This window comes from Atheta coriaria, unplaced genomic scaffold (assembly GCF_025399875.1).
Source record: "Atheta coriaria isolate IRGN ID8LTWV9N9 unplaced genomic scaffold, Caltech_Dcor_3.1 hic_scaffold_10_pilon, whole genome shotgun sequence".
In the NCBI taxonomy this organism is placed as follows: Eukaryota; Metazoa; Arthropoda; class Insecta; order Coleoptera; family Staphylinidae; genus Dalotia; species Dalotia coriaria.
In genome coordinates this window covers 1134835-1154616 of record NW_027045452.1, presented here as the reverse complement: position 1 = coordinate 1154616, position 19782 = coordinate 1134835, and the positions used below count along the sequence as shown (strand labels likewise).

At 36.4% G+C, this 19782-nt stretch overlaps 3 protein-coding genes across 3 annotated transcripts in view; 2 read left to right on the top strand and 1 right to left on the bottom strand.

The window, feature by feature from the left end:
* Nucleotides 1-152: 152 nt before the first annotated feature.
* On the top strand, nucleotides 153-2524 carry LOC135800758 (uncharacterized). Its single transcript, XM_065314077.1, has one exon. It carries the CDS (start codon nucleotides 449-451, stop codon nucleotides 2441-2443), a length of 1995 nt encoding a protein of 664 aa, XP_065170149.1. The 5' UTR covers nucleotides 153-448; the 3' UTR covers nucleotides 2444-2524.
* Nucleotides 2525-2656: 132 nt separating this feature from the next.
* LOC135800750 (uncharacterized) lies at nucleotides 2657-7758 on the bottom strand. Its single transcript, XM_065314067.1, has 5 exons — nucleotides 7583-7758; nucleotides 5940-6186; nucleotides 5082-5380; nucleotides 3548-3807; nucleotides 2657-3228 (listed from the first exon to the last, which is right to left on the bottom strand). The coding sequence occupies exons 1-5, from the start codon at nucleotides 7756-7758 to the stop codon at nucleotides 3008-3010; spliced, it is 1203 nt and encodes a 400-aa protein (XP_065170139.1). The 3' UTR covers nucleotides 2657-3007.
* A 371-nt stretch (nucleotides 7759-8129) lies between these two features.
* LOC135801488 (protein unc-13 homolog A-like) overlaps nucleotides 8130-19782 on the top strand; it is a 30319-nt gene continuing 18666 nt past the window's right edge. The window contains exon 1 of the mRNA XM_065315008.1: nucleotides 8130-8527. Coding sequence (XP_065171080.1) covers nucleotides 8506-8527 — 22 coding nt within the window. The 5' untranslated portion in view covers nucleotides 8130-8505. The remainder of the gene's footprint in view (nucleotides 8528-19782) is intronic.

Here is a 19782-nt window from a genome sequence, read left to right as displayed (position 1 = left end):
ACAATAAAGAAGTTTTTGAATCAAATCTTTCATCAATCATTATATATACCTGCCATATTTATTTCATCAACTAGTTCATATTTTATCTAAAAATATTTATCATTAATCACTTTAATAGTTTCCTTCCTTTCACACAACAAACAAATGAAAACATATCTCGCAAAGTAATAGATTATAGAATAAATGTAAAGTTAAAGCGCGTGACACAAGTGACAAGTTAATGTCAACTTATATATTGAACTCTCTCCGATTAGTCTTCCTAATGTAATGCGATGCAATCAACCATTAAACATACAAAACGCAAAGAGCGTCAAGCGGAACAATGGTGACAATAAAACATGGCACTGACAAGCATAAACACGATTTCATAGCAATATCGTTGATGGAAGACTTTAAAAGGTGCGACTTCTTACCGGGATCCGTTAGTTGAACAAAACTAGTCTGCAAAATGCATATTTCTCTTTTCTTGGTTGTAATTTGTGCTTTGGTTGAAAGTTATGGCGAATTGGTACCTGTACTGTCCGCTGAAGAGGAAGATATGCGTATATCACTAGCAAAATGCATTTCGGAAGCAAGCGATCAAAATTTCAAACCGTTTGAAGTGATTACTATTTCATTGGCGCCCATTTTAAACGATACTAGTTATTACCAATCAACAGCATTAGACGGATTGTTACTCCCGGAACTTTTCGATAAGAATAAATGGACTCTTTTGGTTAAGCAGCCATCTTGGGGACGGCCTTCTATGTTTCAGAGCCACACATATTTAACGTTTACAAAGTCCGATAGCTATGTTATACAGTTGAATGATTTCACTAAAATAGAAAATCAATTACACTATCTCAAACGCCATCCATCATGGAACCCACATGCAAAGTTCATCATCATCCTCACTTCGTACTATGAAAACGAAGGACATCTCTTGGAATTCATCACACGTAGAATGTGGTGGTGCGATATCTTGAACGGGGTTATCATCCTCGCAGATAAGAATAAAGCGGCAAATTTTAACATTTACTCATGGTTTCCGTTCTCAGATGGATCCTGCGGTAACAAATTCAACAAGTTGCTACACATCGACAGTTGTTACGATGGGGTAATGACCAATAACACCGATTGGTTTCCGAATAAACTTCCGCCTAAAATGAATAACTGTACAATCCATGTACGCACATTAGACTACCCACCTTACATTGTAAAACCGCAAAGAGTAGGCAACACATCGTACTATCACATTCGTAAAGGATTAGAAGCGCAGTTGATGAATCTAGTTGCTAGCACTTGCAATGTGTACATGCAGTATGAGATTGTGAAGAATGACAGCGTAGGAGACTTTGCCTGGCCTGCGAATCAATCTACCGGATTGATGGGGGCTTTGAAACGTGGTGATGCTGATATTGCTGTTGCGTCTCTTTCTGCCACATGGCAAAGACACTTAAATCTAGACTCAACCTCAGCGTACTTTCAAGATTCGGTTGGGTTTTGTGTCCCACATTCAGATGAAACATCACAATGGGAGAAATTAAGTGGTATCATGGATAGCAGTATATGGTTTGGTGTGATTATCACCGTAGCAGTTTTCATAGTAATAATCAAGTTTCTAAGCCACCAAAAAATTAATCCTGAAGAAAGGCCGATCTATGCTGATGGTGGTAATGTTGCAATGAAAATTTTAGCAATTTCAATTGGTAACGCTGTTAATCTTCAACCAAAATCAAACCAAGTACGATTTTTTCTTATGATGTGGATTATCTTCAGTCTACAATTTGATACCGCATACCAAACGTATTTAATGAGTGCGCTAACCAACTTAGAATACAGTTTTCAGATTCGCACCGTAGATGACATCTTGGACAGTGACCTTGAAGTGCTCTTTAGACCCGATGATATGAAATATTTTATGGGATCCTCAACAACCAGGCAATCGCAAGAAATTGTTGCAAGGTGGAAGGTATGCAATGATCTTGATGAATGTCTACGAAGAACTGCGTACAAAAAAGACTCTGTAATTGCCGCGTCACGTTTGTACATTCAGTACGCAAAAAGTAGTTATATTTCAAAGACAGGTCTACCTTTGTTATTCTGTATTCAGGAACAGATTGTTAGCTTTCCAGTGGTTGCCTATATGAGACATGGATTTCCTTTACAGCACAAGTTCGACAACATCATTAGTAGCATTAATAGTGCTGGTTATCTTCAAAGATTCGAACAGGATTTGTTTCAAGAGAAGAATTTCACTGGTGGTTTTAAGAATACAAGCACTGAAGAGGATTTCTTGGACGTTGATGTTAAAAATAAGCTGTTGACCTTTGGACATATCAAACCTATATTTATGATGTTATTTGGAGGTTATGTTATAAGTAGCTTTGCGTTTCTAATGGAACTATTTCTTTATAAATATGCCCATCGTTTAAAAACATTTTTTAGACACAAAATAGGTTAATTTTATTGGTTGCCTATATGCAACCAACTATACAATGTCTCATTTGATCTTAATTCCTTTGTAGAATCTTGAATATTATTAATATTTAAATTGTTACATTCAACTATACGCAATCTGAACACTCACAATCTGTCTAATTATAATTAGTGTTTATTCTAGACAAGTTTCTGTAATACATGTAATTATGTAGGACAATAATTGCCTAGGGCAGACGCATGACGCTGATGGCGTCGAGATTCAATCAATTAATCATAATAATAAATTGTTTACTCATTGTTTGCATTTTCGGATGGGCAGGTGCTTCGAAAAGGTCAGACACACGCAATATTATCACGAAATGTCGTCATGTTTTGCGTAAAGTGATGCATTTACGCACGATTTATACAATACACATATTATTTGATTGTTTCATCATTGTAATATCGATTTATGTTCGTCATAATATGTGATAAAATAATGTGTAGGCTGCTGATTGCAGAAACAAAAGTTAATTGTATTAAGTCATATATCGAGTAATATTTTTAGTGTTCTAAAAAATATACTTATCATTAACAATATATTGTTTTAAATTTCAAGATTTAAAGGTTTGTATTTACTGATAAAAACTTCTATGATAAATATTATGCTCGCAATAAAATTCCCAACAATATAAAGCAAAAAACTGCAGCCATATCGAACAATATCAGACTCTTTCTGTTCGATCATATTGTTTTTGCTGTAGGCAATCTTCCTACGTGTGCCAATTTCCAGCAGAGAATCTTGTGTCCACTTAATTAAGAAACCACCTAAAAAGTTTAATTAATGCAGGATTAATTTTTCCCCAAAATACTTTTTACTATAGGCAACCAACTTTTCAATTTAAATTTATGGCTTATTTCTTTAAACACATAAACGAAACCATGACATAAAAAAAGTGCCTGAAAAAGTTATTTATGCCTCATTATCCTGATTGGATCGTATATTTAGCTCTTTAAGTAGAAGCTTAAAATCTTAAGTTCGACCGGATTGGTTTTTCTCTTGTCTGTGAGTCGTAAATTAGAAAATTTTAGCATTTGGGAAATCTGCGTGATATTTATTTATGTAGTTAACGCTTGGGATATTTACCGTTTTGCAAATATCCAATCATAATATCGATCGCTTTCCAGAACGGCGTCGCCGGAGTGAGGGCCCACGCATGTGGCGCAGAGCGGATCGGTTCGATCGTAATCCGCAGCTTATCCGAATTGTATCCGCCGGCATCAAACATGTCGATGCACTTGTGAAGGGTTTTGTACTGCAGTATGCTTTTTTCGTCCATAATGGCGGCATTGTGCTGAGCGATGTATTCAATTTGATTGCATATACCACTTACGGGAATGCCCAAACTAAAAATAAACTAGCAACCTGAGATAACAAGCAAAGTACATATTATATTTTGTAACTAGTTTTTGCCCACGATTTCGTCTCGGTAGTTTATAATAAAAATGTAATTCGTTCAATTCTATCAATAAAATTCGCAATTTTATTTTAAAGAAATTAATTATATAAAGAATTGCTAATAATGCACTTCAGCGCGCCATCTCGGATTCAACTATTTAACTATAACTATGATTGAATCTCAATGCAACTTTTATCTTATAGAAAAGGGCTGTTTTTAGGGTTTTCCCGGCAATTATTCGAATTTATCTCGCCGTAAAAACAATCCTTGGACTATAACGAACATTCAAAAAAAAAAAGAATAGGCCAAATTGGTGTAGGAGTTGTTGAGTTATGCGCTTACCAACATATTTTGCGATTCATTTTTATATTATAGATTACACTCAATAAATATACGCTTACTGTATGTGGAAACTTGCAAAAACATTTTGAATATGTTTTAAATTTAAAGTAAACTTTGTAAAAGTGGAGTTTTGAGCTTGTTTGGAGTTGTCTTATGTTTTTGGAGTGTTTGTATCCTGACAAGAACGAAATCAAGCAAGATAAATGCACGTGCGCATCGTTGGGCACTTTTTCTTCTTCTCTCCGAGCACCACTTGAGGAAAAATGTTTGCCTTATGTAGCTACTTATGGAGCGCGACGTCAAACAGCGTGTATGCCGCGCATGTAGCGACTGGGGCGGGCTTTACGAGCGTAACAGATGGCCGAGAAAATTCGGGAAAACTTATTTCTACCGCCAGTTGGTTCGTACTTCGTTTAGTTCACTTTGCGGGGCCAAATCAAGTGTAACATCAATTTCTAACAAAAACTATCACAAATTCGTTTATAGTTTTTCTACAAATACTTTAGTCAAATTCTATTTTTTTAAAATAATTTGTTTGTTACACTTTCACATGAAAACCAATCAACAAATTTTGATAAATTTTGGTATAGAGATATTTTAGACGAAGGGCAAGCATATAAGATACTTTTAACGCATAAATGTAACTTGCAAAGTGTTAAATATGGAATAAAATTGATATGGAGATTCAATTAAAATTACAGTTATATAATTCGCTCCTAGATGGCGCAAAAGTTTGTTTTGGCATATCTTATCTATATAAAATAAATTTTGAATCTTATTGGCAGAATTCGCATATAAAATGTCCAAGAAACAAGAAAATAATCGGTTAGGCTACTTTTCTTCAAAATCTGCTCGTACGCTGAAAGAATATATATTTACCGATTGACATGTTCCAGAAGAAACCCATCAGTTTCCGAAAACATCTCCGTGAAGAGTTTTAATTTTGAACGCTTGTTGACAACAATCTTATACCCATTTGCCACCAGCTGGTCACCATTGTAAGGCTCCGAATGCGGAGGTCTCGTGAGAATCGACGACAACATTGACTTGTACGACGTGCCGAGCACAATGCACGTTATAAACAGCAGCGTTAACAAAATAAACGGACTGTAATAACGGCCCAGAAGTCTACTGGAAATTTTCGCATTGGTTTGCTCAACTAACAACTGCAAACAAATCTAAAACACACAAAAATAAATTTTGCCGCAAATACACTATTGAAATACGCACCAATAAACTTGTGCTAAAATTTATACCTTCAACTCGGACCGAAAACTTGATAAAACACGATATTACTAGAAACATTGTAAATACGGCAAACCAGACGAGGAATTGAAATGGAATAAAGTACAACTTCAAATACTGCCAGATGGAAATATGGCAAAAGTAAAGAAAATTGAGATCTTCGTATCGAATAAACTTCGAAAACGTCACAAGTGTAAACCGATGAAAATTGATGCTCACACCACCGATGATAATATCAGCAGTATTATTTAAAACATGTTCAAAGACGTCATATTCACCACCAACCATAGAATAACTAAAATTTAACTTCTGCGCCAATACTTGCAATAGTTTCCATTCAGCTCCAGCCAAATCATCACAATACGAATCATTATGATAAGTTCCACGACAGTACAAATACGGAAAAAATTCATTATGACCAATTCTCAAAAACTGTCCATGTAATCGCAGAAAAGAACTCGGATTAATCGTTTTTTGCGTTAATTCACTCACAGACGCATTCGGTTGATTACTGTGTTTAAATTCGATAGCATCTAGAAAACCAGCATAAACTCCACAATAGTAGCACTTTTTGTACACGGAGATCTCTTCGCTCGAGGACATATTCACGATGAGGACTTTCCCGGCGAATTTTAAGTGCTTCAACTCCCAGAACTCATACTCAAAGTTCTCCACGTGCTGGACGACAAACACGACCGTGTGGTAGAGGATAACATTGCCGTGCACAGCGAGATGTTTGCTGAACTCACAGGGATCGTCGAGTAACACAAGATGGACAAATTGTATCCCAGCCGGGCGACGGAGCGAAGCATAGCTTGCGTGCGAAGCATTGTAACTTGCGATAAAAGTCGGTTTTGAGTGGGAGATTTCACTCAGGAGATGATTACCTATAAACGCGTTTGGAGTATCAAAATGGACGATGAATGAAAATTTCTCAAACTTTTCCATTACATTGATGAGATATTCAAGATGAAAACTATTCATTGCATTAACTGAAATAATTATTGCCAAAATACTAAAAATATTTTTCTGCAACATTTTGGTTTTTAAATGTTTGAAATTCTGTAACAATCTGATGTATTTTTTAAGTTTCCGCTCGTTTTATATGGATTAATGAGCGAAACGATGCTAATTAATTTTCATTTAAGCCGACAGCTTGGGAATGCGACCACCTGCTCATTTCTTAACACTGATTGTATTCTTATCAGTGATTGTAGTCTCTACTCTTCTTTCGCTTAAAAATTACGTTCCAACTTTGTCTGCTTGCACTCATGCTTTGTTTTCTTCTCGTTATTTTAATTACAGCAACATGTTTCCAAAGGCTTGAGGGTTTTGTAATTAAAATTAACAATTATTTAGATTTAATTAATTGTTGTATGCTTACGCCGTCAAGTACATAAATAGCACACGAGAAATTGTTTAAGATTGCTTTTATAGTAACATTTACGACTTTATAAACTCCTACAAGAGAAGATACATCAAGAAAATTGATTCCATTACATTCTATTAGAGGAATAACATGTTTTGATGTTGATGTTATTAGTCAAACTACAGTTTAATCATTTGTGTTGGATCTTTGTATACAGTATGTTAAAATGAATGATTTAAACTTGTAGCAATCAATTTTTATTATCCTGTAAAGTGTTGCCATAAATTTTACGATTTACGTTTGAATATTTGATTGAGCTGTTTATGTGTTTATCTCGGCGTGATTTGTGACTTCATTAAATTTGATTAAAATATGTGATAAGCATAACAAATGCACGATGAATGATTCAGACTGTGTCAATGTCATAGCCTAATTTATGAAAGTGTCAAGTTTATCGTAATGCAATAAATAAATTATCTAAATTCTATACAAACATACAAATTGTCACTATTACATCATAATTCACTTCTATTTTTATTCTTAATTTTAATTTAAAATGAAATTTCTTATTGTGTTAGTGTGTGGTGTAATGTAATACGTTGTACGCCAGGGGATGAAAATGTAGTAGGGTAGGTTGTGCGCGAATTGTGGGTCTCGAGTGTGTGCCGAGTGCCTTCGCCCTTTTGCGCGCGAAGGTGCATGATCAAACCGTTTTATTGATCTTGGGCGACCGGCCTAGTGCCGCTGCGAAAGTGCGCTGACGTGCCGCCCCCTTGGGCCGTTTGCACGCGCTGCAGGAAGCGGCTCGGCGCGGCGTGCAGGTATCGCCTGCAGGCCGTTGACCCGTGACCTCCACATACTACCGCTGCCATCCTCTGCAGTCACCGATGTGCTCTTTGCGCTTTGCTCTGCAACAATTTGCACATTGCGATCAATCTCCATCGGGGTTTACATGACCTGAGATGGTGGAGGCGCCGGGCTTTACCGCTGAGGATTGTTATTTAACCAGAAATTTTAAAATGTTTGAAAATTTTTTTTGAGTTTTTTATTATTTAAATATGATAGTTTTGTAGGTTTTTATTATATTTTTGGTTAGAGGAGAATTCAAAGATCGCTTCTGGTTCTTGTCCTGCTTCCGAAATGCCTGTGGTGGTATAGTATCGAGCCGGTGGCGGTAGCGCGCGGGGCGGCTGCGGTCGCTGCGTCGCTGACGTCGGGGTGTTGCCATAGCAGATGACGTCACCGCGTGTGTGCACCCGGCCGGTGCCGCGCCGGCGCGCCACTACCGCCAACCGCCGCCGCTGCCGCACGCAGCATGATGGCGGCGGCACGCAGTTTCCCGCTGGCCGTGTGTCAGGCGAGTGTGCGGTCAGGCTGGACTGGCTGACTGTGGCGACACACGCATCCCACACACACGAGACCGAGAGCGCGCGGGGGTCCCCACGTTGTAACGCGGCCGCCGCCGCCGACGCCGTCGGTGATGCCGTCGTCCGCGCGATGCGAGCCGGCGCGCGCGAGTTTACCGTCGCCGCCGCCGCTGCCGACGTCGTCGCCGAGGTGAACAGTGCCGCTGGTTTTGGTGAAGCGTGGTGTGGTGCGACTCCAAGTGAGGTGACTTTCCCACCGCCTTCTTCGGCAGGATAACACTCGCTTGCGGCGGCTGCACGCGACCAGGATACGCGTACCATAATGTCACTTTTAAGCGTCACAGGTCAGTGAATAATCTCTGCACAAAAATCACCAAATTCCAACCTCAAAATCGACAATAATACGCGAATATTACCGGTGGTAACAATAGTTGATATTTCCAACAAGTCGGATAACATTTAGATGTAGATAGTCAAAAAGTTGGAGAGGTAAAGCGATAATCGATTGCCATTAGCATATTCGGCGAGTTGAGTTGCGACTCAACCCGAATTTCCTACGGATACCTTTCATATCCTCGCAGCAAGCACATCCTTGCTCAGTGGCGTCGCTTCCTATCCGACAAGTCGTTTCAAACCTTTGCCACGCAGCGCAAAGAATGCATAAATAATAAAACCCCACAAATTTACTATTCTAATAGTGAAGCGCGCACATGTTTTCGAATTTAAAACATCGCATTTATTTTATGAACACTCATAACCTAGCAAAACACGTTCCCAACCACAGAGGTAAATATTTTATAATGCTGCTGCAATAATCAGGCCACATTTAGTTGATCAAATTGTGAATTTTTCGAAAAAGAATTCCTAATAACGGCGAAAACGTGACCGTGCGTGTGCGATTGTGTGCGTGATAGATTTTCCGAATTTTCCCGCTGCGGAACACGCTGGATGGAGAGCACACACGTAGCACACAGACCTACTACGAATAATATCGATCTGGCGTTTTTTGTCATTACACGCGCTATTTATAGTTGGGGGAAATGCTGGGATCATTGTGTTTCGGACGCGCCGACGGTTGAATGCTTCAATGGGAATCACTTGCGGCGTGCATCATTGAGCGATTAAGCGCACAATAGAGATTATGATATGAATAATCTACGATTTGCGGTGATGCAGTTTTGTGGAGTGCTGATGTTTTATCTAGGTCATGATACAGATCAAATGAATTCATCAAAGGGGTGAAATTATCACTTTTTTATTTTGCTACATATTTTTTATATTAGCAAGAAATAGAGGTTATGTTATAATAATATTAGTATAGAGCTTAAAATCGTTAGATATCTTGATAATATTATTATTATAGATACGTCCAAAATCCTTCTTTGTTAACAAAAAAGTTATTCATGGTGAATGAGTGAAGAAATGAGATTTTTTTGCATTTTCTTGTTAATATACTGGTTTTATTACAAAACTAACTTTTCCCTGCAACTTTGTCCCGGTAGTGTTTAAGAAAAATGTAATTCGTGTTTACTCTCTTGTTCTAGACATAGTATGTGTCAATTTTATCAATAAGATTCGCAATTTTATTTAAAAGAAATTAATTACATAAAGAATTTCTAATAATGCACTTCAGCGCGCCATCTCGGATTCAACTATTTAACTATAACTATGATTGAATCTCAATACCAACTTTTATTTTATTTTCTCGGCAATTATTCGAAATGTTTTCGCAGTAAAAACTATCCTTGGACCTTAACGCACATTTTACAAAAAGAATTGGCCAAATTGGTCAAGGCGTTGTTGAGTTATGCGCGTACTAACAGATTATGTGATTTTTTTATATTATAGATACAGGGTAAAAATTGCAATATTGTATACAAATCGTCCTCACACATTTTTTACTCTAAAAATTGCAATTGCAAAATAGTTTAAATATTGCTTTCAATTATATGCCCGACTAAATCGTTATTAATTATTACTAGAAATAGAGATTTTACCCGAAGTCTTTTTAGCTATTTATGTGATCTTTTCATATTTAGATAGTACGAGAGCTACATTTTACTATGTACGTTTGTTGCTCTCCGAAATTCATCTCAAACTTCTTAAAAACGTTGTCAAATTAAATAATTTTTCTACTTTATTAAAAATTCATTTTTTGTCTATATCTATTAATCTATTTGTATTATTCAATTAATTTAAACTATTTGTCACCCATCGTTACATTTGTCTTTTAAAATTGGTGTCTCCTGGTAATAGTGTCCATTTAATAAAAATGATTGGGTAATCTCAAAACGCAATATCCTCTCTCTAGTGGTAGTATCAGGCGAGAGGAAACTGACGAAAGTGACATTGATATATGAAGGTTCGCGCTTTTCACTGTCTGCGACATCTTATTTACTCCCAAATTGGCAACGGCCCGTAAGAAGATTACAGCACGGCGGCGGCTAAACGTTCGTCGCAACGATTTGATATTGCGTTCTAAACTGACAGAAGGAATGTCATTCTACTGTTCTTTTCTGCTTATTAAAATTACAAAATACAAACAAAACAAATTGAATAATTTAAATGTAGATTTACTGCCTGCTATAATATTCAATAACAAATTATTACGATGAATATTAATGAAGTGGAGCATAATGAACAATTTGCCTTTGTGTACGAGGCCACTGAAATTACCTACGTGCGTTTAATTATCTTGTTTTGTGACTTTTAGGTTTTTTGTTTTCATTCTCAATGCGTGTTAAGCCGTCAAGGACAACGATAACAAATCAACCGATAATCAAATAAATTTGTTTGTTTCCAGAGCAGCGTGGTGAAGCATGAAAAATTAAATCTGTTGTTGAAGAGCTGTCAAACCAAAAATGATAAAAGTTCAACGTTGAAACGAGAGAAAAAAACGGGGCACAGGATAAAAGTATCGGAAGATCGAGTAGTCGCCAGAGGATTAATTAATAAAAAAAGCTGCATTGCTGGAAGCGAGGCGGCTCAGCGCATAACGGATTAGTTAATTATCCTGACCTAATTGAAAATCTATGAGCTTTATGCGGCATTTCAACCCGAGCTTAAATTGACAAGCACTGTAAACAAGAAATAAAAATAAATAAAATCAGATCGAAATTTAAATTAAACAATTTGTTAGCGAACGGTTTATATGTGAAAAAACAGAAAAATGTAATTGGTTTAATTACACAACATGCTGCTTGTTAGCAACTGGGGTATAATTTCGATTGCAGAAAGTACAGTTCATTAAAAGTTCTTTTTTTTTAATATTTGCGCGACATTTTTAGCGTCACTCAGGTTTCACCTTGAACGCTTGCCATTCCCCATCATACTTAAACTTATTAAGTTACAATTTAATTGTAAATTTGCATTTGCATTTTACTTAAAATGTAAATTAAGTGATCAGAAGGAAGGAAATTAGAAATTTCTGAATGTCGAACAAAGTTTTGCGCATAATAACGGCTTTTATTTATGAGGAACTTTGTTTTATTCTCTTGTTCTAAACATAGTATGTGTCAATTCTATCAATAAGATTCGCAATTTTATTTTAAACAAATTAATTATATAAGGAATTGCTATTAATGCACTTCAGCGCGCCATCTCGGATTCAACTATTTAACTATAACTATGATTGAATCTCAATGCCAACTTTTATCCTATAGAAAAGGGCTGTCTTTAGGGTTTTCCCGGCAATTATTCGAAATTTTCTTGCCGTAAAAACCATCCTTGGACTTTAACAAACATTTAAAAATAAGAAATTGCCGAAATGGTTTAGGCGTTGTTGAGTTATGCGCTTACCAACAGATTTTGCGATTCATTTTTATATTAAGCCCTAAATTATTGTTTTATCCAACTAAAAACGATCAAATTTTTAATTTTGGCAAAGTGTAATATATGCGCCAGTTTTGTTGTGTGATGCCAGATAAAAGTGTTTTTTCTATGATTATTACTTTTATTTATAGTCTAAGCACCGAATTTCTGTTTTATTAAACTTTTAACTGTCACAGTTTTAATATTAGAACGTAAAGTGAAATTTAAGTGCCAGTTTTGTTGTTTGATAATAAATAAAAGTGTTTTTTCTCTCATTATTACCCAAAGTAGAAACACTTTTGTTGAAGTTTTCAATAGCACATGTCAAAAACATTGTTATCTCCTTCGGCAAACGTTAGACACAAAAATAACGTGAATGCTTCACGTAGAAACTGTGCACATGATCATCAATATGCATTTGCTCATTGTTAAACGTTTCCATTTCATATTTCCATCACAGCATTGAAATTTTTCCGTCGTTTACACGTTTGTTGCATTCTTCAATTCACTGCCGGCGTAAAATTTGCTGTCTAATGTAGGTGTATGCTGCATGTTGAAAAACATCTCGCTGGGTGTTCGGAAATATGCGCCTGCTACTTCGACGCTTGGCGTCTCTACCTCTGCTTTCTTGTTTTGTTCGGCGTTCTTCTCTTGTACGCGCGCGTTGAGATAATGCATCCGGGCGGGTGGAATTGCGCCAGAAGCGGCAGCTGGGGAAAACTCGTTTTCTCGCCGGCCGCGGCTCGAGGTGCGATTGTGAATGGCTCGCACGTCACATCACGCGACCGGCATGCGGCAGGATGAGTGGAGTGGCGGCGCGGTGAAGGACTTGCGTTCGAAGCCGCGCCACCGCTTCAGCCTCCCACACAAACACGCATAACCTACTTATGTGTGAGGAAGTCGAATGATGTGAACGACTTTTCACTGCTAACACAACTCATACCAACTCATACTTTACAGGATTCACAAACATGTGTGTATGTAGGTCGGGCGCTTCGAGTGTGATACGAGTACTCGCAGCGGCAGACACTCTCAACTCGTTTCAACGCAATTAACGCACTTTTGCTTTATTTTAAATATAATCATCAAGTAGGTAGCTATTAGAGGAATAATACTACATACTTATTTTTCAAAACTTTTTTTATAGAGCATGTATAACTGCTTGAAACTTACGTTTTGTTTCATATGGCAAAGACTCTAGACTCTGGAGTATTTTGAGACAAAGAAACAAAGAAGTGATTTGCACAATGGAGCCTGCTTGAAGCTTGGTACTCGGCGTGCTTGCAATTGTGGAAATTTGCGTGATGACCCAAGCGTCAACTAGTTTTTCATTTCTATTCGAGACTTGCCGCTTTGCTTCTTTCTTCGTGCTTGTCTAGCTTTATACAGAATGAGAAATTTCAAGTACTATTTGCTGTAAATCTACATGCATATCAAGTAATAACATTGACTATCATACTCTATTATACACTTTACAAACATATCTTACGTACATATGTTGAGTTTATTATGAAAAGGAACCTTTATCTTGTTCAATAAAAAAATTCATATTGATAAATTGATTTTTGGTATCACGATCGAGTATTTGCCATATTTTCCTTGATTTTCCAAGAAGTAAATATTTTTACACTCTTAACATCATATCAGTTTAATCTATAGTGTAAAAATGAATCACAAAATATGTTGGTAAACGCATAACTCAACAACGCCTAGACCAAATTGGCCAATTCTTTTTTTAATGTTTGTTTAAGTCCAAGGATAGTTTTTAGGGCAAGGAAAATTGGATTAATTGTCGGGAAAACCCTATAGACAACCCTTTTCTATAGGATAAAAGTTGGCATTGGGATTCAATCATAGTTATAGTTAAATAGTTGAATCAGAGATGGCGCGCTGAAGTGCATTATTAGCAATTCTTTATATAATTAATTTATTTAAAATAAAATTGCGAATCTTATTGATCGAATTGACACATACTATGTCATGAACCAGAGAGTAAAAATTACATTTTTATTAAACACTACCGGGACAAAGTCGCGGGCAAAAGCTAGTCTAATAATAAAATTCATTAAAATAATGTGTATAATTGATTCATAATTCATTTAGAATTAAATGTATTGTCAAGGATGGGCAAAACATATAATCAAAAATTAAAAAGTATTAAAAGAATAATTTATTCTCGGTTATTGTCTACCCTTCATTGAAAAAACTTAATTTCATAGTTCCTCTTGTTTCAATAGCAAAAAAAACTTTTAATCTCATAAACAATATGAAATCATTCGTATTTATGCATTATTAATTTGCGATGTAACCGAGCACGTGCACGCCGCGTTTGAATATAACCTGTGTATGTATAAATATAATGAAAAAGCCCGCGTATTTACTAATTTACTGGCGGCACACAACGCAGCGTTTTCACGAAATTTGCTTCGAGCCGTGAAAACCAATAAATAATCCAATATCTCGTGCGCGCACAAACACGTTGACCGGCCGAACCAACCCGGCTATAGAAAATATTGAATGGAAACTCTGCGCAAAGCTCGCATTGAATACCGCACATGTTTCAGGTAATGCTATACCAAAGTTTTGGTTATACTGTGGTTCAACTCGCAGGTTTAGATTGAATATGCCAGATTCAAAAACAGAATGCAAACTAGAATCGATAAAATACTAAAAATAATTTTGGACCTAAAGCGTATCAAAAGAAACAAAAACTAAATACGTAGCTTTATTTATTTTATTTTTTAGAGAAGAAAAGTAGTTAATCATAATGTTTGTTGTGATTTTTATAGTTGTAACACAATTAGTGCCCGGCACCTCCACCATGCGCGCCGAGTTCACATCGGCGCGTTAACCCCGTTTGTATAGCGGCGTTCACGTTTCGAGGAACACGCCATCGACCAGCATTTCAATAATCGAATATTGATATTGACGTCACAACGGTCAGAAATACCGCGTCCGTGTAGACCTCATAAAACTTTCATCTCTGTGTATGTGTATGAAAGTAAATTTACAAAATTGTGCAAGAATGCAACACATCAAAATCAAACGATCAAACTACATGCATAAATAATAACTAATCACTTTCCTATTAATCGATATTTATTTTTAAATCTGTTCTTGGGACACTTTCACCTCTTTTATATAAAAAAGGTTATTATTAAGTCCTGCCAGGATTGATTAATTGGCATTGGGGACCCGACAATGATTAATAGGTCTGTGAAGTTTTTAAACTTAGCGATTCTTATAAATTTCATAACTTTCATGAAGTTTCAAACACGCATAGCCTGTAGATGTGCAGATATTATAGATGACATGACATGAAATTGGCGGAAAATACTCGAAACACGCCGAAACGAGTTGATAGTGGCGCACGTGCCCCCTTTTCGTCCTGAAAATCGGAAGCGACGAGACAGCGTGCATTCTTAATGATAAATCAATACCGCGCTGCTGGAGCCTCGCGCACGTGCATATCGAGATAAATAACTTGATTAAACGCAACCCACCGATAATTGTCAAACGACAGGTTGGCATCGAGGCCGAAATCGAATTACCAGATGATATTACGATATGATGCACATGTGTAATGTGGTATGTGTTGTACGCTTCCATGTACGATTTACTACGCGCAATTCGATGCGAAATTAAAGGACTCAACATGCGCACGACTCGAGCTTGATTTAGCTGAGCTGTGATTGAGTGAAATTGCGTTCGCCAGTCAACAATCTGCGGCATACGTACAAATAAATTCATTTGTGTGCTGAAAAATGTAAATTTGCTAGATTTAATTCAATTCGAGCAAGGAAAATGTTAGAAGTTTTATTTTTACACAAGAGGAAAGCAAACTTTTGAGGAGTTTACGAGTGTAACGAACTGTTGGAGTTGGGGAAGCATTTTTTCAGAAGATGAAACTTGCTGGTGTGCAATAAAACTTTTTGGAAAACGTAGAAAGTAAATTTTATACGGTTCTGAATTGATGAAATTTAAGTCGGTGCTTTATTTAGAGCAAAAAACATTGGTGCAATAAACATTATAGTTTTTATTAATAATTAAAATTATAATTATATTTATTATTTATTCCATTAATAACTTTAATTTGTTTAAATCAAATTATTTTATTTTATTCAACTTTAATTATTTATAAATTTCAATCTAGTATTCTTAATACCAAAAGTATTGATTAATGAAATGACAAAGTTATTTCCGGTGATATTAATAATAGATTTATTATTACAACATGCAAACTTTTATAATTATGAATAAATAATAATGCTTTCACACATTTAATCGCACGCTACTCGAGATAGCTTTAAAACTGTTTGAAACGCAATAGTTTTTCATAAATTACTCAAAAACAATTAAAGATATATGAATTAGTTCTTTAGAATTATAATAATTATTAAATTCTGAACAAATATATACAGAGATTTTAACAAAAATACTGTTTTTACAAAAGTTATAAACAAATTTTTTATAAAATTCAATTTTAAAAGCTTATAAGCTCTTTATAGATTCGCAAAACCCACAAAATAAATACTCTAATAAATGTAAAATATATTTAAAACTATATATCTGTTTATTTTATGGTTGTAACACAAATAGTTTTTGAATGATTAGTTAATAACTAAAACAATTGAATTACCATTGTTGCGCTATGTAAGAGCGTTCGCAACTTGTCAGATAATATAAATGCATTTAAGCACATGGATTTTCCGGATGTTAAAATTCCGGTGGATTTTATCGTTAGCGTGCACGTAATTCGCTCATCAAATTAATGCTACTTTGTACATAGCGTTCAATATATGCGATATGAAATATGCAAATATCTTCAGCAATGGGTTTTTTGTCTAGCATTACCTGCTGCATAGTCGTACCTACAAGCCAACAATGATTAAATTTTATTTTGTATTACATTGTGTACGTTACGGTGCATCAGTGCGTATATGTGTGCTGTTATAAATTAACGTATATTTTCCGCTGGGTGAGAGTGTAAGCAAATATGCGAATATCGTTCGTATCGTTCGCAGCACAATGAACGACATGTCGGTGTAAGCCTGCGACGAGCACATAAAGCGCAACCTAATATGCGTTATAATAATAATCATAATAATAATAATACCGGTTTGTAAATTGAAATCGCATTGTTGCACGCTTGCAATTTGAAATTGATATTTGCATAATTCATTGTAGCTAATAATAGTCTTTTCACTCACTGAGTTGTATGATAAACACCATTATTAGAAATAATTCGATACGATAAAATATTCAGAAGAGGATAGTTGAGGGAGAAACATTATAAACTTAGAATAAACATAATTTACGTTTCCTAGTCATTACAACAGATCTAACCTCAAAAATCTAAAAATATTCAGGACTAGTTTTTGCCTGCGACTTCGTCCCGGTAGTGTTTAATAAAAATGTAATTCGTTTTTACTCTCTTGTCTTGACATACTATGTGTCAATTCTATCAAGATTCGTAATTTTATTTTAAAGAAATTAATTATTTAAAAATTACAAATAATGCACTGAAGCACGCCATCTCGGATTCAACTAATTAACTATAACTATGATTGAAGCTCAATGCCAACTTTTCTCCTATAGAAAAGCTGTCTTTAGGGTTTTCCCGACAATTATTTAAAATTTTCTCGCCGTAAAAACCATCCTTGGACTTAATCAAACTTTAAAAAAAAAGAATTGGTCAAATTGGTCTAAGCGTTGTTGAGTTATGCGCTTACCAACAGATTTTTCGATTCATTTTTATATTATAGATACAATTATGTATGACTGGTTGTATACATTAAAGCTATAGGCCTTCAAACAATATTATTTTCATCATAAGTTATTTATCTTAACGAATCCGATTTTGAAGGTAAAGCTCGTGAATTCTGTATCAAGATCCGATATCTTTAATTTTGATTACCCCAACAGTAAAGTCTCGCTTGTCGCCGGCGTGCTGTATAAATCTACAAACCAAAAGCCTAAAGGTGATGGAGGTGCTGTGATGGGCGGCGATGGGCGGCAGCGAGAAGATTCCGCGCGCGTTTGTAATCTTATCGCGAGACCGAAGTAGACGTCTCGTGGCGCGCACAGTCGTGAAACTCTCATCTCGTTAAACGGAACGTCGGCGGCGCGCCGGCGGCCGGATTAAACGCGATTATAATGATTCGCGCCGGAGTTCGACTCGCCGAAATTTAATTCGACTCTTAGTGAACCCCCTTAGTTTGGCTAAGTTATATAGGTATTTAGGTAGCTTAACTTGGCCTATTAATTTAGACAATCAAGTTAAAAAAATATTTGATTTAGTTTTTATCGAAGTAAAATTAAATTGATAATTGGTTTCGTTATAATTTGATCATATCTTGAATCAACTCGAATAATTAGAAGGCATTTTTTTTTTTTTTGACTGACGGCGCATGGCAATTTCTATGATCTTGTGCTGCACCGTAGGCAACTGCGTAAGCGTAAACTCCTCCCCGCGACTAAAGCTCGTGATTAAAGTGCTTTAGTCACGGCTTTAGCAATCCGTGTTTAAAGTACCACTTTTTGTGTCTCAAAACCGTGAAAAACTAGTGCTATAAAGTTAAAAATTAAAAAAAAATTTAAATTATAATTTTTCCAATATAACCTAACTTCATTACTATAAATACTAGAAAATTAATAATTTCCCAGTTTATCAGAATTTTGTTGACAGGCTGATAAAATCTATGCAAAAATATATAATGATTGATGTTCTCGTGAAAATGCCTAAATTCGTGCGTATGTCGAAAAGCACTTAGTATCCGCACGCTGTTTCCACGCTGCATAATGCAGCGATCGATGCATATCAACACACATACACGTTGTGATAAAATCATCGCTGGGCATTGTACACGACTAGGCTAATAAGTTTCGCGCGACGTTTCGGGCCAAATTTGCATGTGACATATTTGCGGTTTCGTACGCGCAGGATGTCGAAACGGCAGTGACGCCGTCGAGTACTCGTACAACGACAATCCGACGATGGCGCTTTGCACGCGCGCGCCTCCGGCGGTTTACGTTAATCTCGTTTATTATCACTGTATCACCGCCACGCGCAATTCGAACGAGTGCCATGCGCGCCACGCGCGTGCCTCATATTTGTCATAGTTTCACCTACAACCAGTTTATATTTTGACATAGTAAATATTTGCGCTGACAAATATTTAACATCGGTTGCATGCACGAAATTATTTCGAATACATTAAAATTAACTTTTGACTCTTGGGCTGTCGAAGAGTTTGATGACTGGCTTCAACTCCAACCCCGGTGGAGCCCCGGAGGAAATAGTTGTGAACAGTGCTATCAGTTGCACTTTACACTCGTTTTCGGGGGCGACGGCTGTGGCAACGGCGGTAGTGGTGGCGGAATAAAGGAGCATAGCATACATATCACATGCTAGCCGGTGGCTGGTTGCTTTTGGCAGGCAGCTGTACGTAGTACAACCCGAAATTATCGATCTCCGCGATTCGCCATTCGGCGCTCACGTCTCGCTGCTCGTTTCGCGCACTTTGCGTTTCGTATTTGGCGCGAAACATAACATAACGTAATAAATTAAGTAGCATTTCACCTTGAACTTTTCTCTTGTATATGTTTTTTTTTTCGCTCGCATGAATTGCAAATATAACGTGGGTATTGTGATGTTTCTTGGCCATTCATTTCTGAATGAATAAATTTGTTTTCAATTTTCCGCAGTTTTCTATTCGATGTTTAAGATACCGGATATTTATACATCGCAAAAGTTGAGAATTTGCATTTTTATTATTGGGGAGTATTT

Coding starts and splice junctions, on each gene's coding strand:
- LOC135800758 (XM_065314077.1), top strand. CDS start 449: ATGCATATTTCTCTTTTCTTGGTTGTAATTTGTGCTTTGGTTGAAAGT.
- LOC135800750 (XM_065314067.1), bottom strand. CDS start 7,758: ATGGAGATTGATCGCAATGTGCAAATTGTTGCAGAGCAAAGCGCAAAG. Junction 3,808..5,081: donor CTTCTGGAACATGTCAATCG/GTAAATATATAT, acceptor GTTTATTTTTAG/TTTGGGCATTCCCGTAAGTG. Junction 3,229..3,547: donor GATTGGATATTTGCAAAACG/GTAAATATCCCA, acceptor TAAACTTTTTAG/GTGGTTTCTTAATTAAGTGG.